Source organism: Perissodus microlepis, chromosome 4 (genome assembly GCF_051167445.1).
Source record: "Perissodus microlepis isolate ML-2025 ecotype Zambia chromosome 4, ASM5116744v1, whole genome shotgun sequence".
Lineage (NCBI taxonomy): Eukaryota > Metazoa > Chordata > Actinopteri > Cichliformes > Cichlidae > Perissodus > Perissodus microlepis.
In genome coordinates, this window is record NC_140464.1 from 31,160,711 (window position 1) to 31,186,731 (window position 26,021).

Here is a 26,021-nt window from a genome sequence, read left to right on the forward strand (position 1 = left end):
CCCAGCGGGTGGGTCCAAACCCACATGTGGGGCTGATGCGCAATTGTGTGTTTGTCACAGATCAAGTCAAAAGATGGATTCTCGTCAGAAGCTGCACTGATCATGATTATAAATCCATCATAATACTGTGGCACTCACCCGCAGAGTCACACAAACAAACCATGAATACATCAAGCCCCGAAAATCAAATTGCACTGGGACAAGGCGACACGAACCATAAAGAGGACACAAAACACGATTATGATCTGGTTCAGGGAAATATAACCGTGTCAGTTGGAGTTGTGATTTGGTTTGGCGTCTTGTGCTCAGCCTGTAAAATAAAGACATATCCTGTCTTTTCCTACGCTCGCACCGTTTTTCTTCCTTTGGGTTCATCGAGCTGACAATTCAAAGGCACACTGGAGTGTCATACATGGCTTTGCCACATTTTACCATAAACGTGTGGGGTAAATGAAACAGAAGCTAACAAATCAGCACACCCATCCTTCACAGTTTGGGTCAGTTGGTTTTAGATTAGATGAAGTTTACTCACAGTCAACAGCACATGAGTCAGACAGAGGGGTGGGAAAAAAATCTGGCCTGCAGGATGTGTTCGGTTTAATACGAGGCTGCTGGAGGAAGTGGGGAGGAGCGAGCACAGGGCGTTTATAAGAGCGAGCACGGACCTTGCCTCAAGACCAGAGCACAAAGTGCAGAAACATAACCACGCGTGGACGGGTTGAATTCTGTTGGCTCCTGTATGCGTCCGAATCAGGGAGACTCTTCTTGACTATTTGCAGCCACTTCTATATTTTATTATTGTTGTTATTACTTTGGCATCCTTAGGTAGCCATGGAGACGCTGAAGTTTGTAGTAGTGATGCTGGTGGTCGTGTTGGTGCAGGTTTGCAGCGCGCTGGGGACTCCGCTCTCCGGGGAAGAAAACGACGGAGAAATGTGGACGGTGGAGGACTGGCAGGTACAACCCCCACCCGACCCCTCAAAGAAAAGAAAAGGGAGAGGAAGAGAGACGCAGATTTGAGGGTTGCATCCCCATATTACAGAGCTTTATTACTTTGTAAAGAAAAAGATATTTTATTATCAGAATCAAGTCTAAATTTGTTTAAGCTGTATAAATATTACAAAACAAACTTCTCTCTCTTTCTCTTCTTCTGCAGTTTCTTTGACTAACTTGCTTTTCAGCACCACAGACAGAGACCGAAAGTCCAACAAAGGCTGGAGGATCATCGCCTTATTTGTTAGAGCCAATCATCTAAAATCATCAGCAGCCGATATTAAAAAATAGTTCTGGTAATAGTTCTCTGTCCAATGTGCCTGTAGCTACAAATCCTCAGAGAAATGTGTACATGACAACCCGAGCATGTCCGCCAAACTGGTAATTAGATGGTAAATGGGCTCGTTCTCTGATAACGCTTTTCCACTCTAACCGAGCAATTCAGTGCTTCACACACACACACACACACACACACACTCTCTCTCTCTCTCTTGCCTCTTGCCCCAAGGATGCTGCATGCACTGCAGCAGCCAGGGATCGAACTACCAGCCTCCCGATTAATACCCGACCTGGTCTATCTCCTCGTAAACATGCTAATTTCCTTTATTCATACATTTCACTTAAAGCCAAAAGCTGAAGTACAGACAGTGAAGTGTGTTCAGTGACGTCAGACGCGTAAGGGGTCACCGTGTGAGCGTCACCGCTGGAATAGTTGAAAAGCGAGGAGAACTCGTCCAGGGCAGAGACGTGTTCGTGCTGACTGCAAACTTTAGACTTTTGGAAATAAATTCACGCGTGATGCTGTGCTTTATATCTACTACGTGAGTGTGGCGAGCCTCAGTGTTCTGTTGTTGTGTGTGCAATTTTCTGTAATCTGGCTGTTTGGGACACATCTGCAGATCCGCTGAATCACATGCCTCCGAAATAAGAAAATCTGCGGTGGTTTATTTGCGGTTTGATGCATAAAAATGAAGGCCTAGCCGGCACAGATGGCGTGTTTATTACCATATTTAACAGCTGGAGTCTCAGCTAATGTCTCTGTTTCTGTGGCAAAACATTTCAAAGCCATGTTCACGAGCAATTCTTATAGCTAAGATGTGTCATTTGGAAACATTTTAGAAGGCTTAAAAGTAGATGTATTACAGGGTTATGAAGTCTCCACGACTACAAATAGTGTTTCTGTGTGTTTGGTGTGGTATATCTATAGTATGTGGTGACCTTTAGTCCAGATGCTGGTGAAGAATTTTGTAACAGACTTTTATGAGACACAAAGAAAGAATGTATGCAGTGCTTAATACTCCCATTTCTGCTTATTTCCACAGTCTGACTAGATCCTAGTATTTATATCAGCAATAACTTATTGTACTATATGTACGTGCATGTGTGTGCATGTGTGTGTGTGTGTGTGTGTGTGTGTGTGTGCAAGCAGGGTTACCCAGTGCAGAGAGGAATAACCATTCGTCTGGCAGATCTCATCAAGCGGTCCAGAGCACAGCAGTTCCACGGTTTGATGGGAAGAAGCTCAGGTGAGCAAATGAACAAGCACATAATTGTACTGCATGGTTTAGAGTTGATGATGTGCTCCACAATCCTTTTTGCTTCCTGTAATACCTGAGACTTCTTTATCTCTTGCTTGTTTCAGGTGTATCCCACGCTGTGAGACTGGGCAGGAAAAGTGAGTAAGAGAGATTAGAGTTCAACTTTTCTTTATTGTTTTATTTTGGTAGCGAGCCTAAAAATCTTTGTGTTCCTCTTTCTCTGTGTGTTGTTTTTACAGGAAATAAAGGGGAGATGTTTGTTGGACTCATGGGCAGAAGGAGTTTAGGAGGAGGTAAATGTCCGGCTACATCCACTTCTATTTGTATATAATGTTTGCTTTACATAACTCTTTAGATAGAAAAGCGACTCTGTTATCATGTTGGAATCTGCCATTTAAAAAGTGATTTTCAAGCTTGATTATAATCAAATCAAAATGTTCATTCTAATATTTGTTTTTGCTGTTTTCTTTCTGTTTTACAGACATGGAAGAAGAATTTAAATCGGACTCTTACTGAAGACAAAAAAAGAAAAGAGAATCACTCATAAACCAAACTCCATTTCAGTTATAATGTCTTATTCAGCCATCTGTTGTTGACCAACAGGACACTGAGTATGATGCACTTTGACCGACACGGTCCAAACACCTGTTACAATGAGCTGAAATAAATGCTTTTAAAAATCGCTAACTTCACTCCCGTCGATCTCTGATGAACTGCACTGCTGTATGTTGTAACTGATGCTATCTTGCTACATTTAAACTTAATGCATATGTAAGTCTCATGTCTTTTCAAAGGGTTCACTCAGTTTGTGCCAGATTAATTAAAGATGATTTCATTATCTAAGTGTGCTTTCTTTCTCTGTCATGCATTACTTGCAGAATATCATTCTCTCGTGTTCATGACCCCTACTGGTCCACTAATTCTTAATTTACGTTTTAATAATTAGAAATAAGCAAAAAAGATGTTTGGTGTTAATTGTTACCTATTGTTATTTAAACTCACTAAAATAAAAGTGGAATAGAAACCCTGAGTATACGAGGGCATTTTTAAGTGTATTTACAGGGAACCACACTAATATTCAGCTCTGCTTTAGGCTACATTTGCTTATCTAATAAGTAAATAAGTAAATTAATTCATTAACTATATTTAGAATTTGCAACCGAAATAAACATTTGGTAACAGATGTTTTATTTAAAACACTGACAGGCACATTCTTTTCCCCTGCATCAGCCCTCTGTAAAGATATTACAATTAATAAAACACATGTTACATCTTTGCATCTAACTAACATGAAAGCGTGACCGGGAAAAAGAGTAGGCAGATCAAAGATTAAACGTCTCCTATCAACTCCCTCATGTGTGGAATTAGCAAGTGTTACAACTCTTAGTCAGTTCTGCTCTTTAAACATTTTGAGGCACCCCAGAGATCTGTTCTTGATCCAGTGCTATTTATTTAATCTAATAATAATGACATTGTTATTCCAAACCAACATTTTATGTTCAACCTTCTTTTTAACTGATGATACAATAATATATGCTAGAAAGATGCCTGCAGGCTCTGATTTATCTTAATCTCCTCAATCTCTCTTTGGCAGCTCAAAATCAGCATAAATGCAGAAAGGACAATATTAATAATCATTCTGAAAACCTTTACATCCTGTGCAAATAAAATAAATGGATCTTATAAATATATTTTTTTTAATAGCGTGTGAAAAACGTACATTTGAGATTCATGTTCAACATGGGGCTCAAACACTGCACCATAGGCTGCCAGTACAGAAATGTTGTCTTTCATTTTCCAGTAATATTATTGTGCAGTCAGCCTCCATAACTGTCCTGGCCTATGAAGAGATTCAGTGCTTTCATGCTGCCCAAACAACACACAACACACACAACCCCGTATGTCATCATGCTTCTTTGATCTCTGAAGGAAAAGGTTGGATGGATTCCCTTAAACAATTAACAGCCCTCGTGTGGTATTCATTTGTAAAGCCTCCAAACCACACAGCTCTCATTTAAGCGTTGTAACAAAAATTAACAATATATTGATATTTTAATTTCAGATGCTCTCCAATGAAACCACCTGCTTGGGTAGAACTGGTTTCAGCAGCACTATTCAAACGGAATAAACTCAAACCACAGACCTACATTCTCTTTGTAGCTCTTTAAGTTTTATGATCTGATGTTTGTTGGATTTTTGCAATTTTTTTTTTAATTAATTGTATTTTGTGCAGTTTTGTTATTTTTTTTTCTGCCAATTGTGTTCTTGTGGATGTGGGATATCTTGATTTTCAGTCTCCAGCGTGGATAAAACTCGATCATCTTCTTCAAAGCTAGTGACGACATGACCGCAGTACTGCCAGGATTTATTTAGTCAGATTAGACATACAGTAGATACTTGCTATTGCTGAAATGCCCCTTTAAGCTATCAGTGGCATTGCATATTTAGTTATTTAAACAGACACGACACATGGAAATATTCTTTTGTCTATAAGTTCCTTATTAGCTGAGCAAACTGACCAAGCCTAAACAATCCTTAAACCTTTAAGGATGCTGTTCGGGGCACAGTCAACACATGAGGCGAAATCTCTGTTTGTTTCACCATTTGTCTTTATTGAAGAGGAAGGCAAAGAGGAGAAGCAGGTACAAAAGCACAACTGACCTACACAGCAATGTCACGCTACTTTTGTGTCACTTCTTTGTGTGAGTAGTTTAAATAGGTAGCACTACAACAACAGCTTTCTGGTGACCTATGAAAGGCAAAGGAATGCATCTTTGTTTCTCCAGGTAGTCGTGGTAGCATATGGGTGCGTTAGTAACCAGCAAAATGCTCTAAAACTGTCCATCTATAGCTGCCATTGGCACCAGGGGGAGGAATGAAGAGGTGATTGGAAAATAGACACAAGCACAACAACGTCATGACAGGTTTCTTGAAAACAAGGACACTACACACACGGGTAAATTTGATTTTTTTCTAAAGTTCAAAACACTCCAGTTATTTACAGATTTAATGGGCTGTTTTCAGCATTATAATTAGGTCCATTTTCTGCTCAGGTAAGAAGGAAAACAGTACACCCTTTATGATGGGATTTCTTCTTGTAAGACTCTTAAATATCAGCATAATGGAGGCCTTAAAAAAGGAACCCATCCTCTATAATATTTTCTCTGAAACCAAAGCCTTTTGCTTACCAGTCATCTCAGCCAAAAAAGACCTCGAGAGCACAAGTATCCCAATCATGTATGGAACACTGTAGCCAGGAGTGTTTGAGGATGCTTTTTATTCATTGGAAATTCATTTAAAGGCAAAAAAAAAAGAGAGGAGAAAATGGTAAGTAAGCGCACTTTGCTGTTAATGCACGAGTTAAAAAAACCCAACAACCTACCAACAAGTAAATTCAGGCAGCAGCACATTTGTGATTTATTGAGAGCTCATGCTAAAAGGATAAATGGAGTGTCTGTTAGCACTGTTGCCCTGTGCTGTGATGTACGACCCAATAATGACAGTGCATTTAACCACATTAACCACCGGATAACACAAATATGTATTAATATGTAAAATGCAGATAACCCGTACACAGAAATGATCAGTATATAAAACAAGACAAAAAGACATTGATTTTTTTTAAACTAATGAACTTTAAAGGCAACAGTTGTTTCAACACAAGAAGAAATGTAACTTTAAGCCGCAGTCGGGAAAAGAAAATGGCTCAAATGTGACACAAAAGCTACAGAAAAAAAATAATAATAATAAAAAAAGATAATGGTTGATTCAATGTGACATTGTTGGCAACACACCTCTAATTTCACAGCCAACTGCTGTCTAAACTTATGCACAATGTTTCTGACTCTTACCAAGTGTTAGACGGCACGATTGAAACCACCCCCGTGTCTGTTTGGTAAAAAACAAACAAAAACTACAAGTAGTATTTTTACAACTACTAGCTTGTTTCGCTTTTAGTGACTGCCAGTCACTCAGTGTTTAAATATGTATTTCCTTCAGCTGCCTAAACTGAGGATTGTTAGGATGTATGTGACTCCTCTGTTGGACCAAGCAGATGTTTAGTCTGAACAAAAAGTGAATTTCTTGTTTTAAAGTCGGTTATTTGCTCGAGCCAGAATGGCTATTTCCCAGTTTCCAGTCTAAGATAAGCGAACTGCCTGCAGCTTCATATTTACCGAACAGACGCGAGAGAGATATCACAGATCAATGTTCACAGATCCATATTTGATAATAACAGCCAGCTACTCCTTTACCAAAACATTAAATGCTGATTAAAATTCTTCAACATGTTGATCCAGATCAATAAATGTAGAGATTGTCAATAGAATTAAAATAATATTTTAATCAATCATATAGAACAAATTAAAAAAATTGAAAGTGCTGCCAACCATGCTTATTGAGCCTACACAACAAGGCTGCCCTTTTCCAACAGCTCACAGCATCAACTATGGTGGTAATAAGTAGTGACAATGTGCACAGTGACATGTTTTGATTCAATCACGTCACTTTTGATAACATGGAATAAATCTCTGAAATGTAAATGACTCATCGCCTTTGTTGGTGGGGAAAATGCTCTGGATTGTTCTTCCTGTACTTCCCAGGAGCTTGTAGACACATTCAAAAGCACGTACAATTTTTTTTAGATTTTTTAAAATATTTGATTCACAAGGAAATCAGTTCCCTAGAAAGGAGAGATTCCTCTACGCTTGTTTACGCTCTATGTAGTTAATGTGTTTTTTTTAAGAATATAAATAGGCTATTTTAAAAAAAAATCTATAAAAAACCCAAAAACACTTGCTGGGCAGTAACATCTACATTATTTTCACGTTAATACACACACAAAAACTAAAAAACAACAACAAAAAACCCCAAACAAAACAAAAACAGAAGCTTAATGCGCCATTTTAGCTTTTTATACAGTGGTAAAACCTCAGAGGTAGAAAAAGTATGAAAATCATTGAGGACTTTAACAAAACCAAACAAAGCACACAAGAGCTCCCAAACTCTATAAACTGATAAAAAATGAAACTGCAGACACAACTGAGAGAAAAGTCTTAAAACATGAGTTACAAAAACAAACGGAAAACACACATAAACACACATCGTGGGTAGGTTCCTCCTTGGTGACGGTACAAACGTGGCCCAGTGGCAGCTATAGCTTTTTGCTAACCAAGAGATGGATGAGACGGGGTTAAATGCTGGACACAATGTGAGGCTTTGTTGCATGAGAAGCTCTGTTACTGATCGGCTCTGGGTTCAAACAGCCACAAGGCCGTAAGGTAAAACACCTGACCTAAAACCATATTAGCTTTTCAATACTGCATCTAGTTGATAAAATGCATTAAGTTAAGTTAGATCAAATCACTTTTCACTACTTTTCACCTGTGTATGTGTCAAATATGTGAACACTAATTTACATAGTGTTGTTTGTTCACTGTGGCTTAATACTTTTGGACATTTTTTTTCTTTAGATTTCATCACTCGTCCCAGAGGAATGATCAACCTTATTTCTTCTCCAGTTTGTTTGAAAACTCTCCATTTAATCATGTGGATGGCAGTATTACATGCAAGCCCAGACATGGTCCTGTTTAATCACAACCAGCTGGTCTGTGTCTGCAAAAACACGTTTACATGAGTCAAAGTGTTGCCGACCTGTATTTTGTCTCAATGACAGACTGAAATGCACTGCAGATTTGATACCACATGCCGCTGATTGGATTAGCAAGCGGGCCTGGTGCGCCGTGCTAATTAAGTGTCTTGGAGAAGGTGCGCTAACGATGCACGATTACCTTCACTTTGCAGACAACAAATGAGGTCAAGAAGCTATCAGCGGCCATGCTACGTATACACACGTCAAAAGAACCTAAAGATGAATAGTGGCTGTGGTCAGTGTATAATAAAACCTGTCTGTTCTATTGTGTAAAATGTATAACTGCATTTGTGAAAATGTTAAAGAATTACATAAAACTCAAAGCCCATTTCATCAGAACAATCCAACATTCAATATTGTATTGAATAACATTCTCATGTTATCCCCCACTTTTAAAAAAGAATTTATAGCAAAAGCTAATCAAAAGCTAATTAGCTAAACTCAACATCAATAGTTTATAGCTAGCTAGTTAGCTTATAAAATACTGTTTAATCAAGAAATATTCATCAGTTTTATTTTTTGCCATTTTGTCCCAAAATGCCCATTTTCAGGAAAGTCTTAACCAGCTAACTTTAGTAGTTTTTTTTGCTAGCTTATAAAATACTATACAGGGGAGTGTAGCTATTTTGGCTGCCATGAGATAAGGGTCGTTCTACATCCTGAACAGGGAAATAAATATTTAAAATTGTGAGTGAATATCATTCCTATTTTCCACCATATTATTTTTTAAATGCCCACTTTTGGCCCAAACAAACCAGCTAACTTTAAGCAGCTGTTGTTGCTAGCTTTAGCATAGCGCATGTAATACGCAAAAAATGAAAAGACAGCGACAACCCCGGTGTTGCTTTGTCGTAAAAATGTCTACCCCTATCAAAAGAGTAATAAAACAAGATTTGAATCATTAATTAATTATTTAATTTGTCAGCATCCCGCCACAAATAAAGCAAATTTATATTTCCTTTTTATAAATGTGTTAAGTACTGTATTGGATGTTGTATGTTAGGACCTGTTCTGTAATCTGTCTTTATTTCACTGCTTATTGCTCGAGATACATCTAAATGTAGTTTTCCCGCTCACAGAAATTAAACATTGCTTTTCATTAGCCCTCTTCCTTTACATATTTTATTTATGTAGCTTTCCTTTCAGAAGGACGTCGTTCCTGATCGCTTGCTATTAAACACCTGGCAACTCAGGGTTTTTACTAACACACAGTTGTGTGTCTGAGAAGTCATTCCCAGACTCATATGGATTTTCCTTTTTTTTCTAATTCAAATTTTAGGGAAATGTCCAAACAATTCTTTTAACAGGAAGCCTACCTGTGGACTAATGTTGTGGTCACTTGAACCCAGAGTAGCAACTGTCCATGTCTGTGACTGCGCTGTAGCTGCTGAAAGCGTTTCGTACAATAGTGAGTGAGGGTTTAGACTCAGCGTCTGTGAGCATGCCCGTGTACAGAGGAGGATCTGTGCGTGACTGTGTGTTTTTGGAGTGTGTGTATTGGTAGCTCCTCTACGTCCCTTTGGGTGGGGTCCATTTTAAGGCTGTGGGGTCAATGGTCTTGCTGTTACCACGTTTGGTCTCCTTGGCCTTCCAGTCATCAATAAGGTCCTTTAAAGGAAGAAGAAAACACCCCGCAAAGGAACCCTGGTTATTAGAATCATAAACAACAACCAGCTGCTAATTGGGAGAGAGTGGCTATTCTACTAAACAGAGACAACGGCATGGCTGTGTTTCATACCTGTCTCTTTAAAACCAGGTGCTTCCCCTTCCAATATTTAAGCATCTGGAGGGACTGCAGTGTGCTGACTATATCCACCGGGTTCACTGCAGTTTCCTGGCTGATCTCTGTGAACATAAAAGTGAGAAAAAACTGATGATGAATCATCAGCAGCTTTCAAATAATTTCCCTGCATTCATTACACCCATAAAAAACATCTTTAAAAAATTCATATTTAAAAGTTTTTTTTCATTAAAATATTCCCTTCAAGTCTTCAGAAAGCTCAGATGTAACTTTACTATCTGTGGCACAGGGACACAGAGCAGCAGAACGGGGGGACTGAGAAGAGTCACTGCCATCACTCTGTGTGAGCTGGAAACATTTTCCTAGATTCAAAATAACAAGAAGACATTCTGAGTTCAAAAGAAAAAACACAAATAAAAGAGGACAAAAAGGTGCTCAGAAGTGAAGGAACAGAGTGTTATTACTGAACCATTCACTGTTTAGTCACGTTCTTCTTTATTCCGCGTGTCAAACAGATTGCACTGAAGGACGCTCGCGGTGAAGTCGTCATTTATGAAAAGTAACTCCTATAAAATACTGGCGGAGTCAGTGCTTCCAACCTCCAATTAGATACACCTATGGTAGCTAGCATTTTCAAGATCCTACGTGACGTCCTTCTCAACTTTTTGCATTGACAACATTTTCATAAAAACTTGACCTCTGACCCCTGACCTTGAGGATGAGCACGATCTGATATCCTCGTGTTGGTGTTGTTCCCAGATCATCATACTAAATGTTTTTCCAGGATCAACATTGCAAGTGACCAATCAGAATGTTGTGACGTCATACTTTTGCGACTTCGGGAAAAACCGGCGTAAAACAAAAAACTGTACTTAAGCTGCGAGAAACCGCCTCTGTCCGCCGATCAACGGACCCTGACCCTAACCCTGACCGTAACCCTTTAATAAACAGTAAGCAGAATTGATATTGTCCTTGCAACATTGGAATTTCATAAATGCACGAATGGCTTGGCGCGCAAAAGAATAACGTCACAACAATGTGATTGGTCACTTGCAATGTTGAACCTGGAACAACATTTTCATGATGGTCTGGGAACAACACCAACACGAGGATATCAGATCATCCTTGAGGATGAGGTCACTGAGATTCAAAGCCGTCTGAGATTTTTAGGGATACACCTAAGATATCGAACATCGTTCTCGAGTTACTGCATTCACAAACTTGTGTGTCTGTGAATATAAAACCCCACCAGCCTGTTACAGCAGAGGGGTAACAACGAAACACAATATTGGATATTGAAGTGAAATTATTTAAAACTTTAGAATACATAACGTGATGATTATAGTGCTGTTAAATGATGTTGTCAATCCCATCAAATGCAAAGGATGCATAAGCACCATGAAACAATACAAGTGTAAGCTAGTAAACTGAGGTGTGAATAACTTCAAATATTCCAAAATCCTCCATATGTTCTATAAAGAAGGAAATACAAGCAGCATATGAGCTGGACTACAACATGAAGACAAGGGAAATGAATGTGTCGTGTGTTTGAGGCCGGTGTCACTTAAAGCACTGCTGTGCCTTAATGCCTTACAAAGATGTGAGCGTGTGGCTGCACTGTTTGTTTTTAATCACAGAAGCAGAAACGAGCAGCACAAACAAACGCGATGCACCATGGGAGCAGGGCGTTCCTCGCTTCCTCTGAGTCACCGCTTCTTTGGCAGAAAACCACAGGGGAAGCCTCGTGTGTGCCCGTCTTCATTTATCACCAGTACATCGACTCGATATGGCTGCAGTGCTCTCTGACCCATTCACAAAAGTGGCCACGCTTGAATGCGTGCATACACATATACACACATACACACACATACACACATATACACACATATACACACATATACACAGTCTCAGGAGCTGTTCTTGTTTCTTACACTGTATTTTATAAGCTTTTTGACCAGCAGCCATAATCAAACAGAACCAATTAGAAGTCATCCAGCATTTTGAACTTTCTGACCTTTGATGGAAATCTCCTTGCCCTGAAAGTTGTTCAGGTAGCGCAGCAGCACCTCCTTCCAGTAACTTCGGTAGCTGATTAGTCCCAGGTCCGACAGGGGCCGCTCAGGTGAGCCCACCTTCTCTTCTACTTTGGACAACAGGTAACCTGGCAGGACAAACCGAGAGAGCAGTGCTTTGGATGGCTACACTTTGGAGCGACCTCAAGCTCCTACATCTGCTGTTACTGTGTAGCGCTGTGCAGAATCTCTGGCCAGTGTGTGAGCTCGTTTACATTTAAGAGGGAAAAATGGGTACTCACTGAAGTCTATGAGCATCTTGCCGTAACCCTGCCTCATGTACTGCGGCATGGTGAGGATGCAGGATACGTTGTAGTTCAGGAAGGAGTTTTTCTCCTACGGGAGGAGAATGAACGCATGAAGGTAACAGGCTGAATCAAAGCTCATAGCAGGACTATGGAGGCTGTAGCAGTATGAAAATGCATTATCTCTGATCTGATTCCTTTGGCCCAACATCACAGAGCAGCTGACATTACAAACTGTGTGGAACTTCATCAGAAACACGGTTTTAAATTCAGCTCGCACTTCTTAGTAAAGACATTTGTGATTTGTTGTAGTCATTCTCTGCAAATTCTGTTAACACTCCCTATTTTCAAGAAGAGTTCAGTCACGTAAAATACTCTCGAGTTACCTTGGAGAAGTATCCGACAAGGTGGCACCCTGTGTTGTCAGCTTCAGTCATGACATAGAAAAGGAACGGTTCCACATCATAATACAGAGTCTTGTGGTCCAGGAAGAGTTTTGCCAGCAGACACAGATTCTGACAGTAAATCTGCAGAAAGCACAACGTGAAGAAGTCGCACAGCAAAACCAATCGTGTGTGATGTTTTAGCCAGTCAAACAATCCTGCACTGACTTTCGTGACTTCACGTTACCCATCAGGTATAAATACATTAAGAGTCTTCCACACCTCAGTCATGTACAGCCTGCCTTCCTCCACAGGGAGGAAATACTTGTTAAGGCCTTTCTGTCACACCGGATGTGTAAATGTGCAAATGTTTGGTGCGTTAAAAAATCTATCGCAGCCGTTCAGCTCGACTGCGCTTTTTTGCAGGTAATTATTTGGATGGATTCACTGGATGAACCCAGAATCTCCGTTTCTTCCTTTGAATCATCAGGATTCGCTCATTAGACATTTTTCCCAGCAAAACCTCAACATTTTCTGTGTTACAAATTCTAAATTCTGTTGGTTTCCCCCCTCACAGTGCACTCGGTGTGTAATGGCCTTTAGATGTGAAATATTAAGATCTTGTTAACAAATTTAGCCTAAAGTTCAAGTACATTAAATCAAAATGTAACTACCATTATCACTGCCTGCCGACTTGCTATGAAGTTTAGATATAATATTTGGCAGAGCAAGTTTAGAGGTCAGTATTTGGTGGGAAAATTCTCCCACTGCGACTCTCTCACCTTATTCTTCTTTCCATCCACCTCAAAGACAGAGATGTTCCCCTTCCTGTAAATCTCGTCACCTGGAGGGTGTTTCCACACACACTTGGCCTTAACGAAGAAGACAAACATGAAGAAATCGAGACAAAACGTAACTTTTGTTCAGATCTTCAACTGGTGCAACATTAGCGTGGGGGGGGGGCACTAAAAATAATAAATAAAAAATTATTTAAAAAAGTATTTTTTCAGTATTTGCCAATTGTTTTTTAAATTTTCTCTTTTGTGTTTATTTCTGTTGTCGCTGCTCTGTCTTTTAAGCCTCAAGGAAGCACGCGAGCTGCAAAAATACACCAATCATCCAAACAATAATTTCTGTTTGAGAGACCTGAGAGTGTAAAAATGTCTCAAAACAAAAGCATTTTCAAAATGGTTTAATACGTGTTGCTGTTCTCTTGAGCTTAACCCCCCCCCCATATTCAGGCTTTAATATTTAATCACTAACACTGCCCGTGCTGTGGCCGTGCAGTTAATCTGTCTGACAGTCAGGCTCCAAACACCTCACTTCAGCCAAGAACCCAGTTTGGAAAAATGTTCTCGTCAGCCTTGTCACTTAAATACAGAAAAAGTCGGAACGTCTCAGAAAGGCCAAAGTGACACACTTTATCTAAACGGTGTAGGAATAATATTATAGAGCACCTGATTCACTGAGACAGTCTAAGACAATAGCCCAGGCTCACTTTGATACCTCTGTGTCACTGACTGGCACCTTATACTTTCTTATCAATCAGATACTTTGACTGAGATAAACTGAAGCTCAATAACACTTTGAGGAATCATTTGCATATTTTCCCCCGTTTACTGATTACAGAATGAAAGCATAAGGACAACTTTAAGTATGACAGGAGAAGCCAAACTGCAGTGCACAAAAACAGCGGGACCTACAGCACCGTGCAAAATCTCAGACCACCTCATGTCTTTGTAATTCGCAGGGAAAATTGGAAATGGGTGCAGGAATTTAAAGCAGTATCTGCAAACATACTCGAGTACAGTATGCAAGGCAAAATCAGAGTTTGTGCAGTTTTTACAAACTTGACATTTTATTACTCGACTTTTCTTCACGTAGTCTTCAGGAATCGTTCTCCAGGCTTCTTAAAGGACATTCAAAAGTCTTCTTTAGATGTTGGCTGCCTTTTGTTCTGTTCTCTGGCTTCAGTAACACTGAAGTCCAGCCTCTGGACAGGACCAGCCCATGACAGTGATCAGTTTTTGATTTGTATTTTTCTATCAGGTATGTTTTTACTGCTTTGGCAGTGTGTTTAAGAACATCTAGAACACCTAAAGCTGTTGGCTGAAATGAAGACCTGGACTGAAAAGCAATGAAAAAGCAAAGACTCAATATTCTGAAAGCCCGGAGAATTACTGCTTAAAGCCAGTTTTTAAAAAATGACAAAGTCTTCACATCAAACCGAGCCAATGTTTGTGATAACAAAGTCAGTGTATGAGCCACACATCCCTGTGAGCCAACAGCTCAGCCTGCTTCAAACACTAGCACAGTGTTGAATGCATAGTCCTAACATGGTCCATCTCAGTCATGCTGTTCTGCCTTTCAGCACAGAAGCCCCACCCACCTGCTGTTGAAACCTTGTGTTTGTGAGTGATAGCCAATCAGTGGAAAGTTGGGGGAGAAGTTATCAAGCTACTGTAGGAGACTCCAACAATGCTAATCTGGTAAGAGTCAGCTCTTATGTATGTATTTGAATTTCTTGTAATGATGATAATCATGATAGTGGTGAGCCTCACCATGTGCCTGCGTAGAATGGTCTGACTCTTCATGTACTTGAGGCAGAACTCGCACATGTAAAGCCTCCCCAGGCGGGCGTACTCCTCTGGGTATGGAGAGTGGTACCAGGTGTCCAGCTCGTAACGTCCAAACACAATGGTCTTTATCATGTTGCTGCCCTCCGACACCTGGCCAGCCAGACGGAGCTTCTCCTGCACAACCAGGACAGGAAGGGACAGGAAGACAAGGTACAGAGAGGACAAGAAGACAGGGCAGGCGTGCAGGCAAAGGGCGGAACAGAGAAAGAGAGAAAAACAAATCTCAATTATTTGTCGAAGAGGATCGGGCGAATCAAAGGTCACGCTCGGGGAAACCTCAGTGGAGGAAAAACAAAAGAAAACGATGCAGGAAGAAAATTTTAAAGGAAGAACTAAAAAGAAAAGAATTCAAATAAAAAAAAGGTATGAAGCAGATTTCTTTAGAAAATACTTGAGTGTAAATGTTGTTCATGAGGAAGTGAATCAACAAACTTTTCTACTGTTAATATAATATAACAAACATAGTCAGCAAGAAATACTTTAAGACTGGATTACCACACAGTGATCAGATAACTGTTAAAGTTGCAAGCATAAGAGTAAAAACACACATATGTGATGTAAATTCTAACTTAGATGCTTTCAAGATGACTTTGTTTTGAAATTGAAAAGCTAGTCATTCATTTACCTCTGTAAAGAAATGTATTGCCAGAGCAACGCAGTTAAAAGATCTAAATACTTCCAAAATCCTACGTGATATTTCAAGTATGTCTGTTTGAGAAAAACGATGCTTTGTTTCAAACGAATGGGCCACAAAGTGACAGAACAGAAGGGGAAAAAAACCCAACACGGAATGACAGGAAGTGATTTCCCAAACTACCAAAAATATCTCAGACGCCTCCTGCAGCTGCAGGGGAGGGTCTGCAGACTGCAACAGAGAAGAAGAACAATAAGGCCAAAAATAAAGGGAAGAAGACAAAGTGTAAGGGGGAGATGAAGATGAGTTTTCTCTCTTACAAGGTCGTCCGAGGCACGTGCCTGCGCTTTCCTGAACAGCTCGAGGTCATAGTCACTGGTGATGTTCTCCAGCAGAGGCTCGCGGCTCGTTCCGTGGCTCTGACGGTGCTCCTGGTGGTGAGCGGGGACCAGAGAAGACGTTAAGATAGAAATCTGGCTGAGAGAGGTACAATCAAATGATATGTGATATATTACACACACAGACTCTTATCTAATCCACTTACCATGTACTTTTCCTTCTGCTCCTTATTGAGGCCAGTGTTCCTCTTCCTCCTCAGCTCTGTCACCTTCTCTTTGTAGCGCAGCTGACGCTCTGTAGGGGCCTGAGAGGACACACACACAAAACACTTATATATACACACAAAGGTGATGCTCATAATAAACATGCCCCAACTTTTAAATAATAAACTCACAGAATGTCTATGAGTCAAAAGCTCAGAAGTCATCAATATAAAAAAGAATGTTGTACTCATAAATAAACACTGATTTGCGTGTAATTATGTCTTCTGACAAACTGATGCTTTCTCATGAACTTAAAATTAATCCCTTAAAAATACGCAGGAGCAGTGGTCGTGTTCATGGTCAACCACCATGTTGGCCCGCCCTTTTGAATGCAGCAAAAAAAAAAAAATCACACTTTCCCTCCGATAAACAGTTTGATTATCGTATGAGAGTTTATTCACTGACATAATAACGAGATAATAAAATGTTATTTCCACAGACTAAAATGAGCTAACAGCAGCTAACAGAGGCAAAAACAACAGTCAACAAAAATGTTTAGGATATCAACACTGTCATCACCAGCTCATCGACTTGCTTTCATAAAGTTTATAGCCATGGACACCCGGCACACTGACTCGTGAAGCAAACAGCATTTAACATGTGGAGCAAAATGAACGGTGGGCAGGTCTTTGTCCTGCAGAGACCACTGTAGCGAGAACTATATACTAAAATTGGGAGGCGTAAGAAAACAGAATTCAGTTGACTGCAATCTGCAACCTCCTGACATCTGATGGTGAGATTTTACACACTGTAACTTTAAAGGGCGAGAAGCTTAACTGCTTCTTTCAGATAATGAACTAAGTGGCTGCACCAAGGTGCAGCATGAGACAAATAAGTGCTATTTGGAAATGTTAATCACGCACAGTTCCACTAGTAGACTCCATGAATATAATAAAGGGATTTAAATAACATAATAAGACCCCTAAAATGGACATTTTATCGCTTTCTGAACACAAAACTTTCTAAAAATCTCAATTTTTTTCTCATCTGCACTGACGTCCCACAGGATGTATAACTGACCAAGCATTATGCTGGCTGCATGTAACCGCGTTTGACTGACCAGCCTTCAGCCAGGAGAAATAACGTCATATTGTTAACCATGTGATCTAATATGCAAACAGTAGTTTAGCCCTTTAAAAACCCATTCATTGGGTCATATCTGAAGTTCAGTCTAAAGTAGACAGATAAATGATTATAATTCATTCATTACATTAAATAAGTGTAATTAATCTGATGTGTAGTAACTAACTTCAAAAACAGCTCCTCAATATAAATGATCATTCAACACTTCACATATCATCCAAGCACAATCTATAATTATATTATAATTACCTAAAATTATAATTTTACAAATGTGTTCCAGAAACCAAACAGTTTTCACAGAGCAGAAACAAATACAAATAACCGGGAAGGTAAAATAAACGTATGTGCTTAAAGTATAAATCCTTAACCAAATGTCTTTATTAACGCAGCTGTCATAAACATAACCAGGGAAATGTCATCATCATTTTGCCTCCCGTGCGTCCACAGAGAGGAGGTAACTAAGTTAAGCGTAATCATTCGTTACTGCATGTGACCTGAGTTTACTCAGGATCAGAGGGAAGCCAGTGCAGAGAATTAAAACAAGCATAACAGTGCAGTCACATTGCTGCTACTCTTTTTACAGATACAGTCAGGCAGCGAGGGGTCCTACCACAGTTACCAGCAGCAGCTCTTCATCACTTTGCCTCTGACCCTGCTATTCTGACAAATCGCAGCATGATGTGAGGTGTTGCTGCTTTAAGAGTGATGTTGTGCTGTCTTGTGGGTGGGTGGGTGAGGGGGGATTCCCTCCCATACACACAGACAGCATTGTGTAACAATCCACTTCATCTAAATTCTTAGGCTGAGTTCAGCTGACAAAGGGAATTACTTAACAGAAGCATGTGCACGAACTGGTGGGCTCATCTGGTGGACTTGTTTATGTTTTATTTGTTTACTTGCGTGCGTGCCGTCCACGCGTTACCTGGTTTCTGGTGGAGTGTCTGTTCTCGTCCTGACGGTGCGACAGCGTCCTTTCCTCGGCCTGTTTGTCGCGCGTCGATGCCTTGCCCTGACAAAACATCAACACCGTCTGCCACCAACAACTCACAACTGACCCCGCAGCAGGAACATCACAGCACGTAGCATCATAGTTTCACACTCACTTCTTATCCTGAATTCCCCGTTGATGTATCGTCATGTTTATTTGTGTTTGTGTGTGCGTGTACCTTGCATTCATCGGCAGAAAGGTTGTGGTAGAGAGGGCATCCTGATATGGAGAAATGTCTCTCGTGCCTCCCTGTGAGATGACCTGAGAGAGACCGAAGGAAGAAGTGGAAGGGGTGGAATGGGAAGAGGATGAGGAGATGCTCTGAAGAGGAAGCGATGCTGTGAAATATGTGCCAGTCTGTGCACTCACCCAGCGAGTTGCAGCCAGGTGTGGGACACTTCATGTTGAAGTTGTAGCTCTCGTGGAAACGCCGTCGTTTGGGCCGGTGGGAAAGGTCGTGGGCGGCGGCCTCTTTGAGCGACAGCTCTTTGGCCAACCTCTCGTCTTCCTCTTGTGAAACTACAATGTCGTTGCTAGAAGACACGAGGTCATTGCTCGGGCTGGAAACTTCAATGTCCGACTCTGATGACGGGGCGTTGCCTGTTGGTGTGCGAGGAGGGGTCTCGTCACGATCCGCCCCTTGTTTGATGTCTACTGAATCAATTGCGACAACGAAGACATGTCAAATGTCAAACAGACATTCTTACAAAAGTCACATCATTTTTGCGTGCCACCAACTTTCAACTGTCTTATATCTTATGGGAGGCCTCTGTTAGCTTTTGTCACCACATACACAGCTAGTTAACTCCCTGCAACGACGAAGAAAAATCTAATATTAAGGAACATATTAGTGCAGCAGTGTCTGAGCTCACAGACCCCAGCGGCTCAATTGAAGCAGGCACATCAACACTTTTCTTTTTCTGTTTTTCACTCATGTAGGGCGAGTCAACATGTCAGTCCAACTCTGTGTCTACAGAGCGGACGCAGTAGAAGTAGCATGAAAGCACCAGCGGCAGCTCAAGTGATTTCTGTCCAGTGAGACGGTGCTTAGGCAAAGGGTTAAATGATATGCTAGTTACATGTTGGAAACACTCAGAACTTAACACACAGTCACTACAGTAAATGGCCTGTATTTGTATAGCACAGCCACCCTGGGGCGCACTGACAGAGGCGAGGCTGCCGGACACTGGCGCCACCGGGCCCTCTGTAGGCAACGGGTGAAGTGTCTTGCCCAAGGACACAACGACTGAGACTGTCCAAGCCGGGGCTCAAACCGGCAACCTTCCGATTACAAGGCGACCTCCCAACTCTTGAGCCACGATCGCCCCCAGTGTCATTCTGTCACAGCTGGGTCTTCTGCTCAACAGTCTCCAATTTGCATAAACATTTTATGGTAGATAATTTCGACATTTCAGCTAGGGGTGGGCGGTATAAACGGTATAAGGTAGAAGCGATATGAATTTGGCCAACGGTAGAGATTTTGACTATACCGCTCTACAGCATGTTGATGGTCATCAAGCTGCGCCTGTTTTGGTCGAAAGCATCGCAGCGGCTGCAAGCAATATCATCTGCAAATTATGCCGGGCGACAGTCATAGCGAAGAGACGTAGCACATTTTGGAATACGAGGAAAGCCAAAAACTGCACTTCCTCCACTTCCGTACCATTGATTCATTAATGTTGAATTCTCTCGCAGCTGCTCTATTCCCGTGTATAACTAACCTCGTATTGTGGATGGATGATCTCAGTTGTTCTCCTGACTTTAGTTTGGTCTGTTTACAGCATCCTGCCATGCAATTGTATTTGTCCCTGACCACCAGACCCTCACGTTTACTTTTAGCGAGTAAAAAAAAGTTAGCGTTCATCCTCCAGCTTCACTGTTTATGTTATACTAACATAGCTGTGTAGCTAGCGATCACATAGCACATCATTAAATACCAGCTAGCCCAACTTCAGTAACCCTACAAACGTCACTGCTGTTTAGTTTTCTGTCTTCATTTATGTTGGAAGTGACAGCAGAGCTGTACGTTTGAATTTTTCAGAAATCTCTCAGTCAGAACATGCTACATCATGTTTAGGTGGAAGTTAGCGAGCTAACTTTCTGCTAACTTCTAACTCTGTTAAATTGAATAAATTCTGTCCGCCCCTCCCTGAGCCTGGTTCTGCTGGAGGTTTCTTCCTGTTAAAAGGGAGTTTTTCCTTCCCACTGTCGCCAAAGTGCTGCTCATAGGGGGTCATATGATTGTTGGGCTTTTCTCTGTATCTATGAAGCGCCTTGAGGCGACTTTTGTTGTGATTTGGCGCTATATACATAAAATTGAATTGAATTGAATAGATTACTCCACGAGGCTCCAGACTACGGTAGCTGTAATTCTCCAACAATCCATCAAGCGGTGCGGCTTCATAGCTTACCAAAGTCATACTAAAACATTTTTGACAGATGTTTGAGCACCATGTACCACATGAAATCGGTTCAAGGTCAGTAAGCACAACCAGAATTCATACATAAGGCGCACCGTCGATTTTTGGAGAAAATTAAAGGCTTTTAAGTGCACCGGAAAATACAATATACAGAAGAAACGAATACATCACGATATATATAGTTACCGCACATGCTTCAAATTATACGGCGATATGGATTTTAGGCCATATCACCCAGCCCTAATTTCAGCATACTTTATTAATCCCTAAGGAAATTATGTGTTATAATTTACAATCATAGCATTATATAATCAAAATTTAAGCTTATATATCAAATAGCTTTTAATTTTTTATGCTTCACTGGTTTTTCTTCATCACAGTGAATCAGAATTTGTCATTTCAAACAGATACAAAAAATGTCCAGCCCTCCTGCAATGTCCCATATTTGAGCAAATATTAATAAAAACTTCAAGTTGCAAAAAACAATTTGTGATGATTTCTGTATAGTTCAGTTTTCTATGTAGCTCAGTTACACAATACTGTAAGATAAAGCATGTAGGATACGTTTTAACATAAAACTCCCTGATTTCATTCAACTTTCATGTTGGATTGAGCAAATATAACAAATTGTACCAGTAGATCGTCCAGTTAGAACAACATGCTGGAGTTTCTAGATGGTGCTCTGATTATAACACAGAAAAAAAACGAGTTAAATATATCCATATTTTTTCATTTTTAAGACCTGGGTCACTAAATCATCCATTTTAAGAACATTTTCTGCTCCACCACCGATTTGCATCACACGTTTGAATGTGCAGTATATAACAATTGATATATGAAGCTAAAATGAACAGCCTGATAACCTTCTGCAAACCAAACCTTTCTACAGGTACAATAAAGTAACCTGGACCTGCAGATGATCATATCCTGCATCCGCTGAAGGTAGATAACAGTTCCTGGTGTCTATGAAGTAATTCATTCATCTCAGTGACAAAACACAAGCCCAGGATATCTACTGATAGATATTAGTTGTATTATAAGCAGGAACACACTGTGATCACAGACAAGCCTCGTGACATCAGCTGAATGGCATCACGATGTCAAATGGACTCTGCTGCACATTCATGTTCTTCCTTCTTTTCTTTTGCCCTCTTGCTTTTCTAACACTCTCGTTCTCCGCCTGTCCCGTTTCTTTCTCTCCCTGAACCCCTCCTTCCCGTTTTTTCCTCATTTTTCCTCACTGCAAATTCATCCTCTAACTTTTAATAGGAAAAAATGTTTAGAGCATGTTTAGAGCATTAGACAGCTCTGAATTCTAGTACTGTACCAATCTTACCGTGAGCCTCTGTGTCAGAGCCGGACGACCTGCTCTGTCGTAGTGGGTATTTTTTGGCTGTCGTGTTTGCCGCCCCCTGCTGGCTGCGTGTGACCCTGCGCCCAGAGGAGAAGACTGATGCTGCAACAGCTGTCGGCGCTGACTCTACGGCTGAGTCCAGAGCTTCATCAGAACCCACAGTTACAGGAGAGCTGCAGTTATCTACAGAAGAGTGGAGAAGTCAGTCAAAAGTGTTTTATTTACTGCAGTAAAATAACGACGACGACAAGGAAGGAGTAGCCAACTCTCCTTGACAAAAAGCAGAGGAAACAGTGTCAGTCTCTGTTTTAAATCTCCTCTGATAGCCAGAGCAAAACGAGGTCACCCGGGGGTGGGAGTGTGCGTGATTGTGTGTGTGTGAGATTGTGTGTGTGTGAGATTGTGTGTGAGAGAGAGAGAGATGAGGGAGAGATCAGTCTGTCTAAAGCCATTCATCCTCTATGGCTGCCCATATACAATAGCTATGTCTAAACCAGTGTAGTGAGGAGGGTTTAAAGTCTCAGGCTGGACTCTGAATGAATGCATCTTTAATTTATATTACTTATAGAGACAGAATTACACAGCATGTAGGCATGCTTGGATTCTTATGCTTCCAGAACACCCAAAAGCTACACAGTGACCTAAACAATGTGAAAAGGATAGATGTACACCTTTATGTCAACAAGTTATGTTTTTTTCCATTTCATGCAATTTTTATTTTGGTCAGTTTTTTTCGTGCAAACCTTTAGCTCAAAATTTGTTAACAGTGACTGAAGTGATCTCTCTTCTAATTAGTATTTCTGTCCAAATGTGAATGTTTACCTTGTGAACTTTGGCTGAGTCGCAGAGACGCGCGAGTCAGGCGTGTGCTGCTGCGTCTGTGCACAATCTCAGCAGCTTCAGCATGCTCGACATCAGCGGAGAAGTCCGAGTCCTCCGTCCCGTCCGAGCTGCTGCCAGCGGTCCTCTGGGAAAGCAGCAGTTAGAAGTTAGAAGCAATCTGTTAGAAGCAACAACTATGGACGACCAACACAACCGCGTGTGACAAAGTTACTTTTTTTCCCTCTTTACCAGAGGATAATCCAACAAAGATCCCATTCTGGGGGGAGGAGCGTCACCCCCTTCAAATCTCCTCCGGCACTTCACCCCCTCTTCCCACCAAGGACTTGTAAATACACCAGATAAGCCTAATACCAGTATCACCACGGGAAGTCCGGACAGCTAATCTATTGTACCAAGCACAACCTATAACAACTGGGTTTGTTTAGAAGTCCAGCACCTAACGATTCAGGATAATTTGTTCAAATCAGCACACTTCCAGGTTAGCTAATAAGCATAATGAATGGAATGTTGTTTTATTCTGACAATTCACACTAGACTAATTAAGCAGTGAGGGCTGTCAATCACTGCACAAACTGATCCCTGTCATCTCGGTCTAGCCTAAAAAACAAAACAAACACAAAAAGTATGAAAACAGGATCAAACAATGTGCACATTTCTCTCTGTTTAATTCATTACAACCATTATTATCGTCACAGTATTTATTTAGTTACTTTTCTAATCTGTCCTTACTTATGTTAAATGAAATGTAGAAACAGTGACTACTTTGTTACATTCACTTCCCATTCTTTTCTCATTGTTTTGCTAACTATTTATGAAAACAAATGAACAGTTACAGACTTTGATAAAAATGGAGAGGTAGATCCAGGCCAATGTGGTTATCCTGCTTTATGGACGTTAGCGTAACATCAATAAAATAATAGTAATAACATGTTATTAGGCTAACTAATTGTCTTTTAATATTAATGTAAATTTATAACAATGTAAGTTACTTTTTAAAATTCACACAGCCAAAAAGAAACCCAAAGATCAGAAACAACATCAGTACAGCACGGGCTATTACCGCAAACTATGTTTGACAACTTCATAACAAGATGCTGCGCGCACAATTTACATACGACCAATTAAATTAAAAAGGAGGCGGGCGTTAAAAAATGCGAGCCAATGAACGCGACGCTTGTCAGGCGTCCGTCCAATCACAGCTGTTGTTTTGGTGCGGGCGCCCGTTCCTCCTCGCACCCCAAGAACTGCCTATTGCTTTTTCATCAGTAAGCTAAAGCTGCTGCTGTTACCTACGTTAAAGTGTGCTCGGGATTCCCACTGTACTAAGCAGCCGTTACAAATTTGAACAAAGTTACCAGCATGTTTAAAACTCTTATTTGGGTACTAGAAAGAAGCGACGGTTCAAAAACAACAACATATTCTTGCAACTCAGCAATATGAGCCTGAGCTAGCTTAGCCATATAGCAACCGCAGATCGACAGCTCACTTATGCGATTCTATAAGCACTGATATTCTACGAATGCTACAAGCCGTTCACTTTGTCTTGTAGGAACGTTTTTTACCTTGCAGCCCCCTTAAGTTTGTTTCCCACACAGTTTGTTTGCTTTTACCTCTATGTCGGCTAACATTAGCTATGACGTTATGTTGTTGTTTATCTGCATTAACGGTTGAGTCTGCCTCACCTTTCTCCGGGGCATTTTTCAAAGATCTGCCGTAACGCCTCTGGCGGATTATGATCCCGTGCTGTGGCAATTTATGGCAGCCTTTTGAAACTGTAACAACGAAAAAATAACCACCAGCTGACATGAGCCAACCCAGCTGAAAAAAAGCGCATAAAATTCTCCGCACTTCCTAGTGAGGACAGCGCAAACTCGCTCTTTTTGGGCGGTACAGTGACAAAATGACTCCGGGGAGAAACATACACCGTCAAATCACGCTACTATGGTGCATTAAGATTTTTAAAGCCATATTTGAATGCGCTCAACTGGGTATTTGGGATTGCTTTAAACTGTACAGCATCGTAAAAAGTTATAGTCATAATAAAAGCAATAAATAAATGTAAAACAATTAGCCGTTTAAAGTAATGGCTGCGCTAGTCAAAACTAATAACGTTCTGTGGACCACTAAACACACCAAAACACGTTGCGTGTTTAAACCAAATTTGTGTTGTGGCTATGAATGTTTTAACTGGAGGAAGTCTTCAAAACAGCAGACAACACAATTACACATGTACTTAAAAAAGTGATTTAAGTTTAAAATTTAACACCATAACCTCCTAAGTTGTGATGAGTCATTTTTAAAGCGAATTGCCCCTCATTTATTATCATTTATTTTCATTTTTAATCATTCAAAATCACTTTTTGTTTTAAAATTAAATTATTTGTTTTATTTAGCTACATGACAGACTGGACAGGTGACCGAATGTTTCCGTGTGTGCGTGTGTGTGTTTTAAATGTGTAGCTACTTTACGTATGTTGGTAAATAGACTTCGGTGAACAGGGTTTACAAAGGGGTTAAATCTAAACTTTAAAGATTACATGTTTTTCAAGTATCTTTATAACTCTTTGATATTGTAACCAATCCGGTCCTTTTTGTCCACTTAAAATATGTTTACAGAACTATTGTGATATTGTTTGTAATACTTGCTGTCCTCTTGGGCAGATTAACCTTAAAAAACATTTTTAATGCCAACAAGATTTTCTTAACTGGATAAATAAAGGATATATAAAAGTCACTGCCAAAAACCGATTGCAGCTTCTGCCTTGTTACAATAATGTTGTTTGTGGCTCAAGATGACTTGATATCAGTCATGGCGGATACATTTGACATATGTTTC

The 26,021-nt window shown here is 40.5% G+C and overlaps 2 protein-coding genes across 5 annotated transcripts; one reads left to right on the forward strand and one right to left on the reverse strand.

The window, feature by feature from the left end:
* The first annotated feature begins 636 nt into the window (after positions 1-636).
* tac4 (tachykinin precursor 4) lies at positions 637-3,374 on the forward strand. Of its 2 annotated transcripts, none has more exons than XM_084927048.1 (5): positions 637-957; positions 2,420-2,519; positions 2,636-2,668; positions 2,771-2,824; positions 3,013-3,374. In XM_084927048.1, exons 1-5 carry the CDS (start codon positions 832-834, stop codon positions 3,045-3,047), a joined length of 348 nt encoding a protein of 115 aa, XP_084783174.1. In that variant the 5' UTR covers positions 637-831; the 3' UTR covers positions 3,048-3,374. The 2 variants fall into 2 exon arrangements, with proteins under 2 accessions (XP_084783174.1, XP_084783175.1); XM_084927049.1 differs by having other exon boundaries at positions 648-957; positions 2,423-2,519.
* Positions 3,375-5,118: 1,744 nt separating this feature from the next.
* LOC146389279 (histone acetyltransferase KAT7-like) lies at positions 5,119-25,082 on the reverse strand. Of its 3 annotated transcripts, none has more exons than XM_084927052.1 (15): positions 24,868-25,082; positions 23,165-23,309; positions 22,325-22,525; positions 18,938-19,222; positions 18,747-18,829; positions 18,503-18,589; positions 16,440-16,538; positions 16,237-16,326; positions 15,184-15,375; positions 13,405-13,494; positions 12,626-12,766; positions 12,237-12,330; positions 11,937-12,083; positions 9,920-10,026; positions 5,119-9,789 (listed from the first exon to the last, which is right to left on the reverse strand). In XM_084927052.1, exons 1-15 carry the CDS (start codon positions 24,880-24,882, stop codon positions 9,691-9,693), a joined length of 1,875 nt encoding a protein of 624 aa, XP_084783178.1. In that variant the 5' UTR covers positions 24,883-25,082; the 3' UTR covers positions 5,119-9,690. The 3 variants fall into 3 exon arrangements, with proteins under 3 accessions (XP_084783178.1, XP_084783176.1, XP_084783177.1); XM_084927050.1 differs by having other exon boundaries at positions 16,216-16,326; XM_084927051.1 differs by having other exon boundaries at positions 16,216-16,326; positions 18,938-19,219; positions 24,868-25,081.
* Between the last annotated feature and the right edge of the window lie 939 nt (positions 25,083-26,021).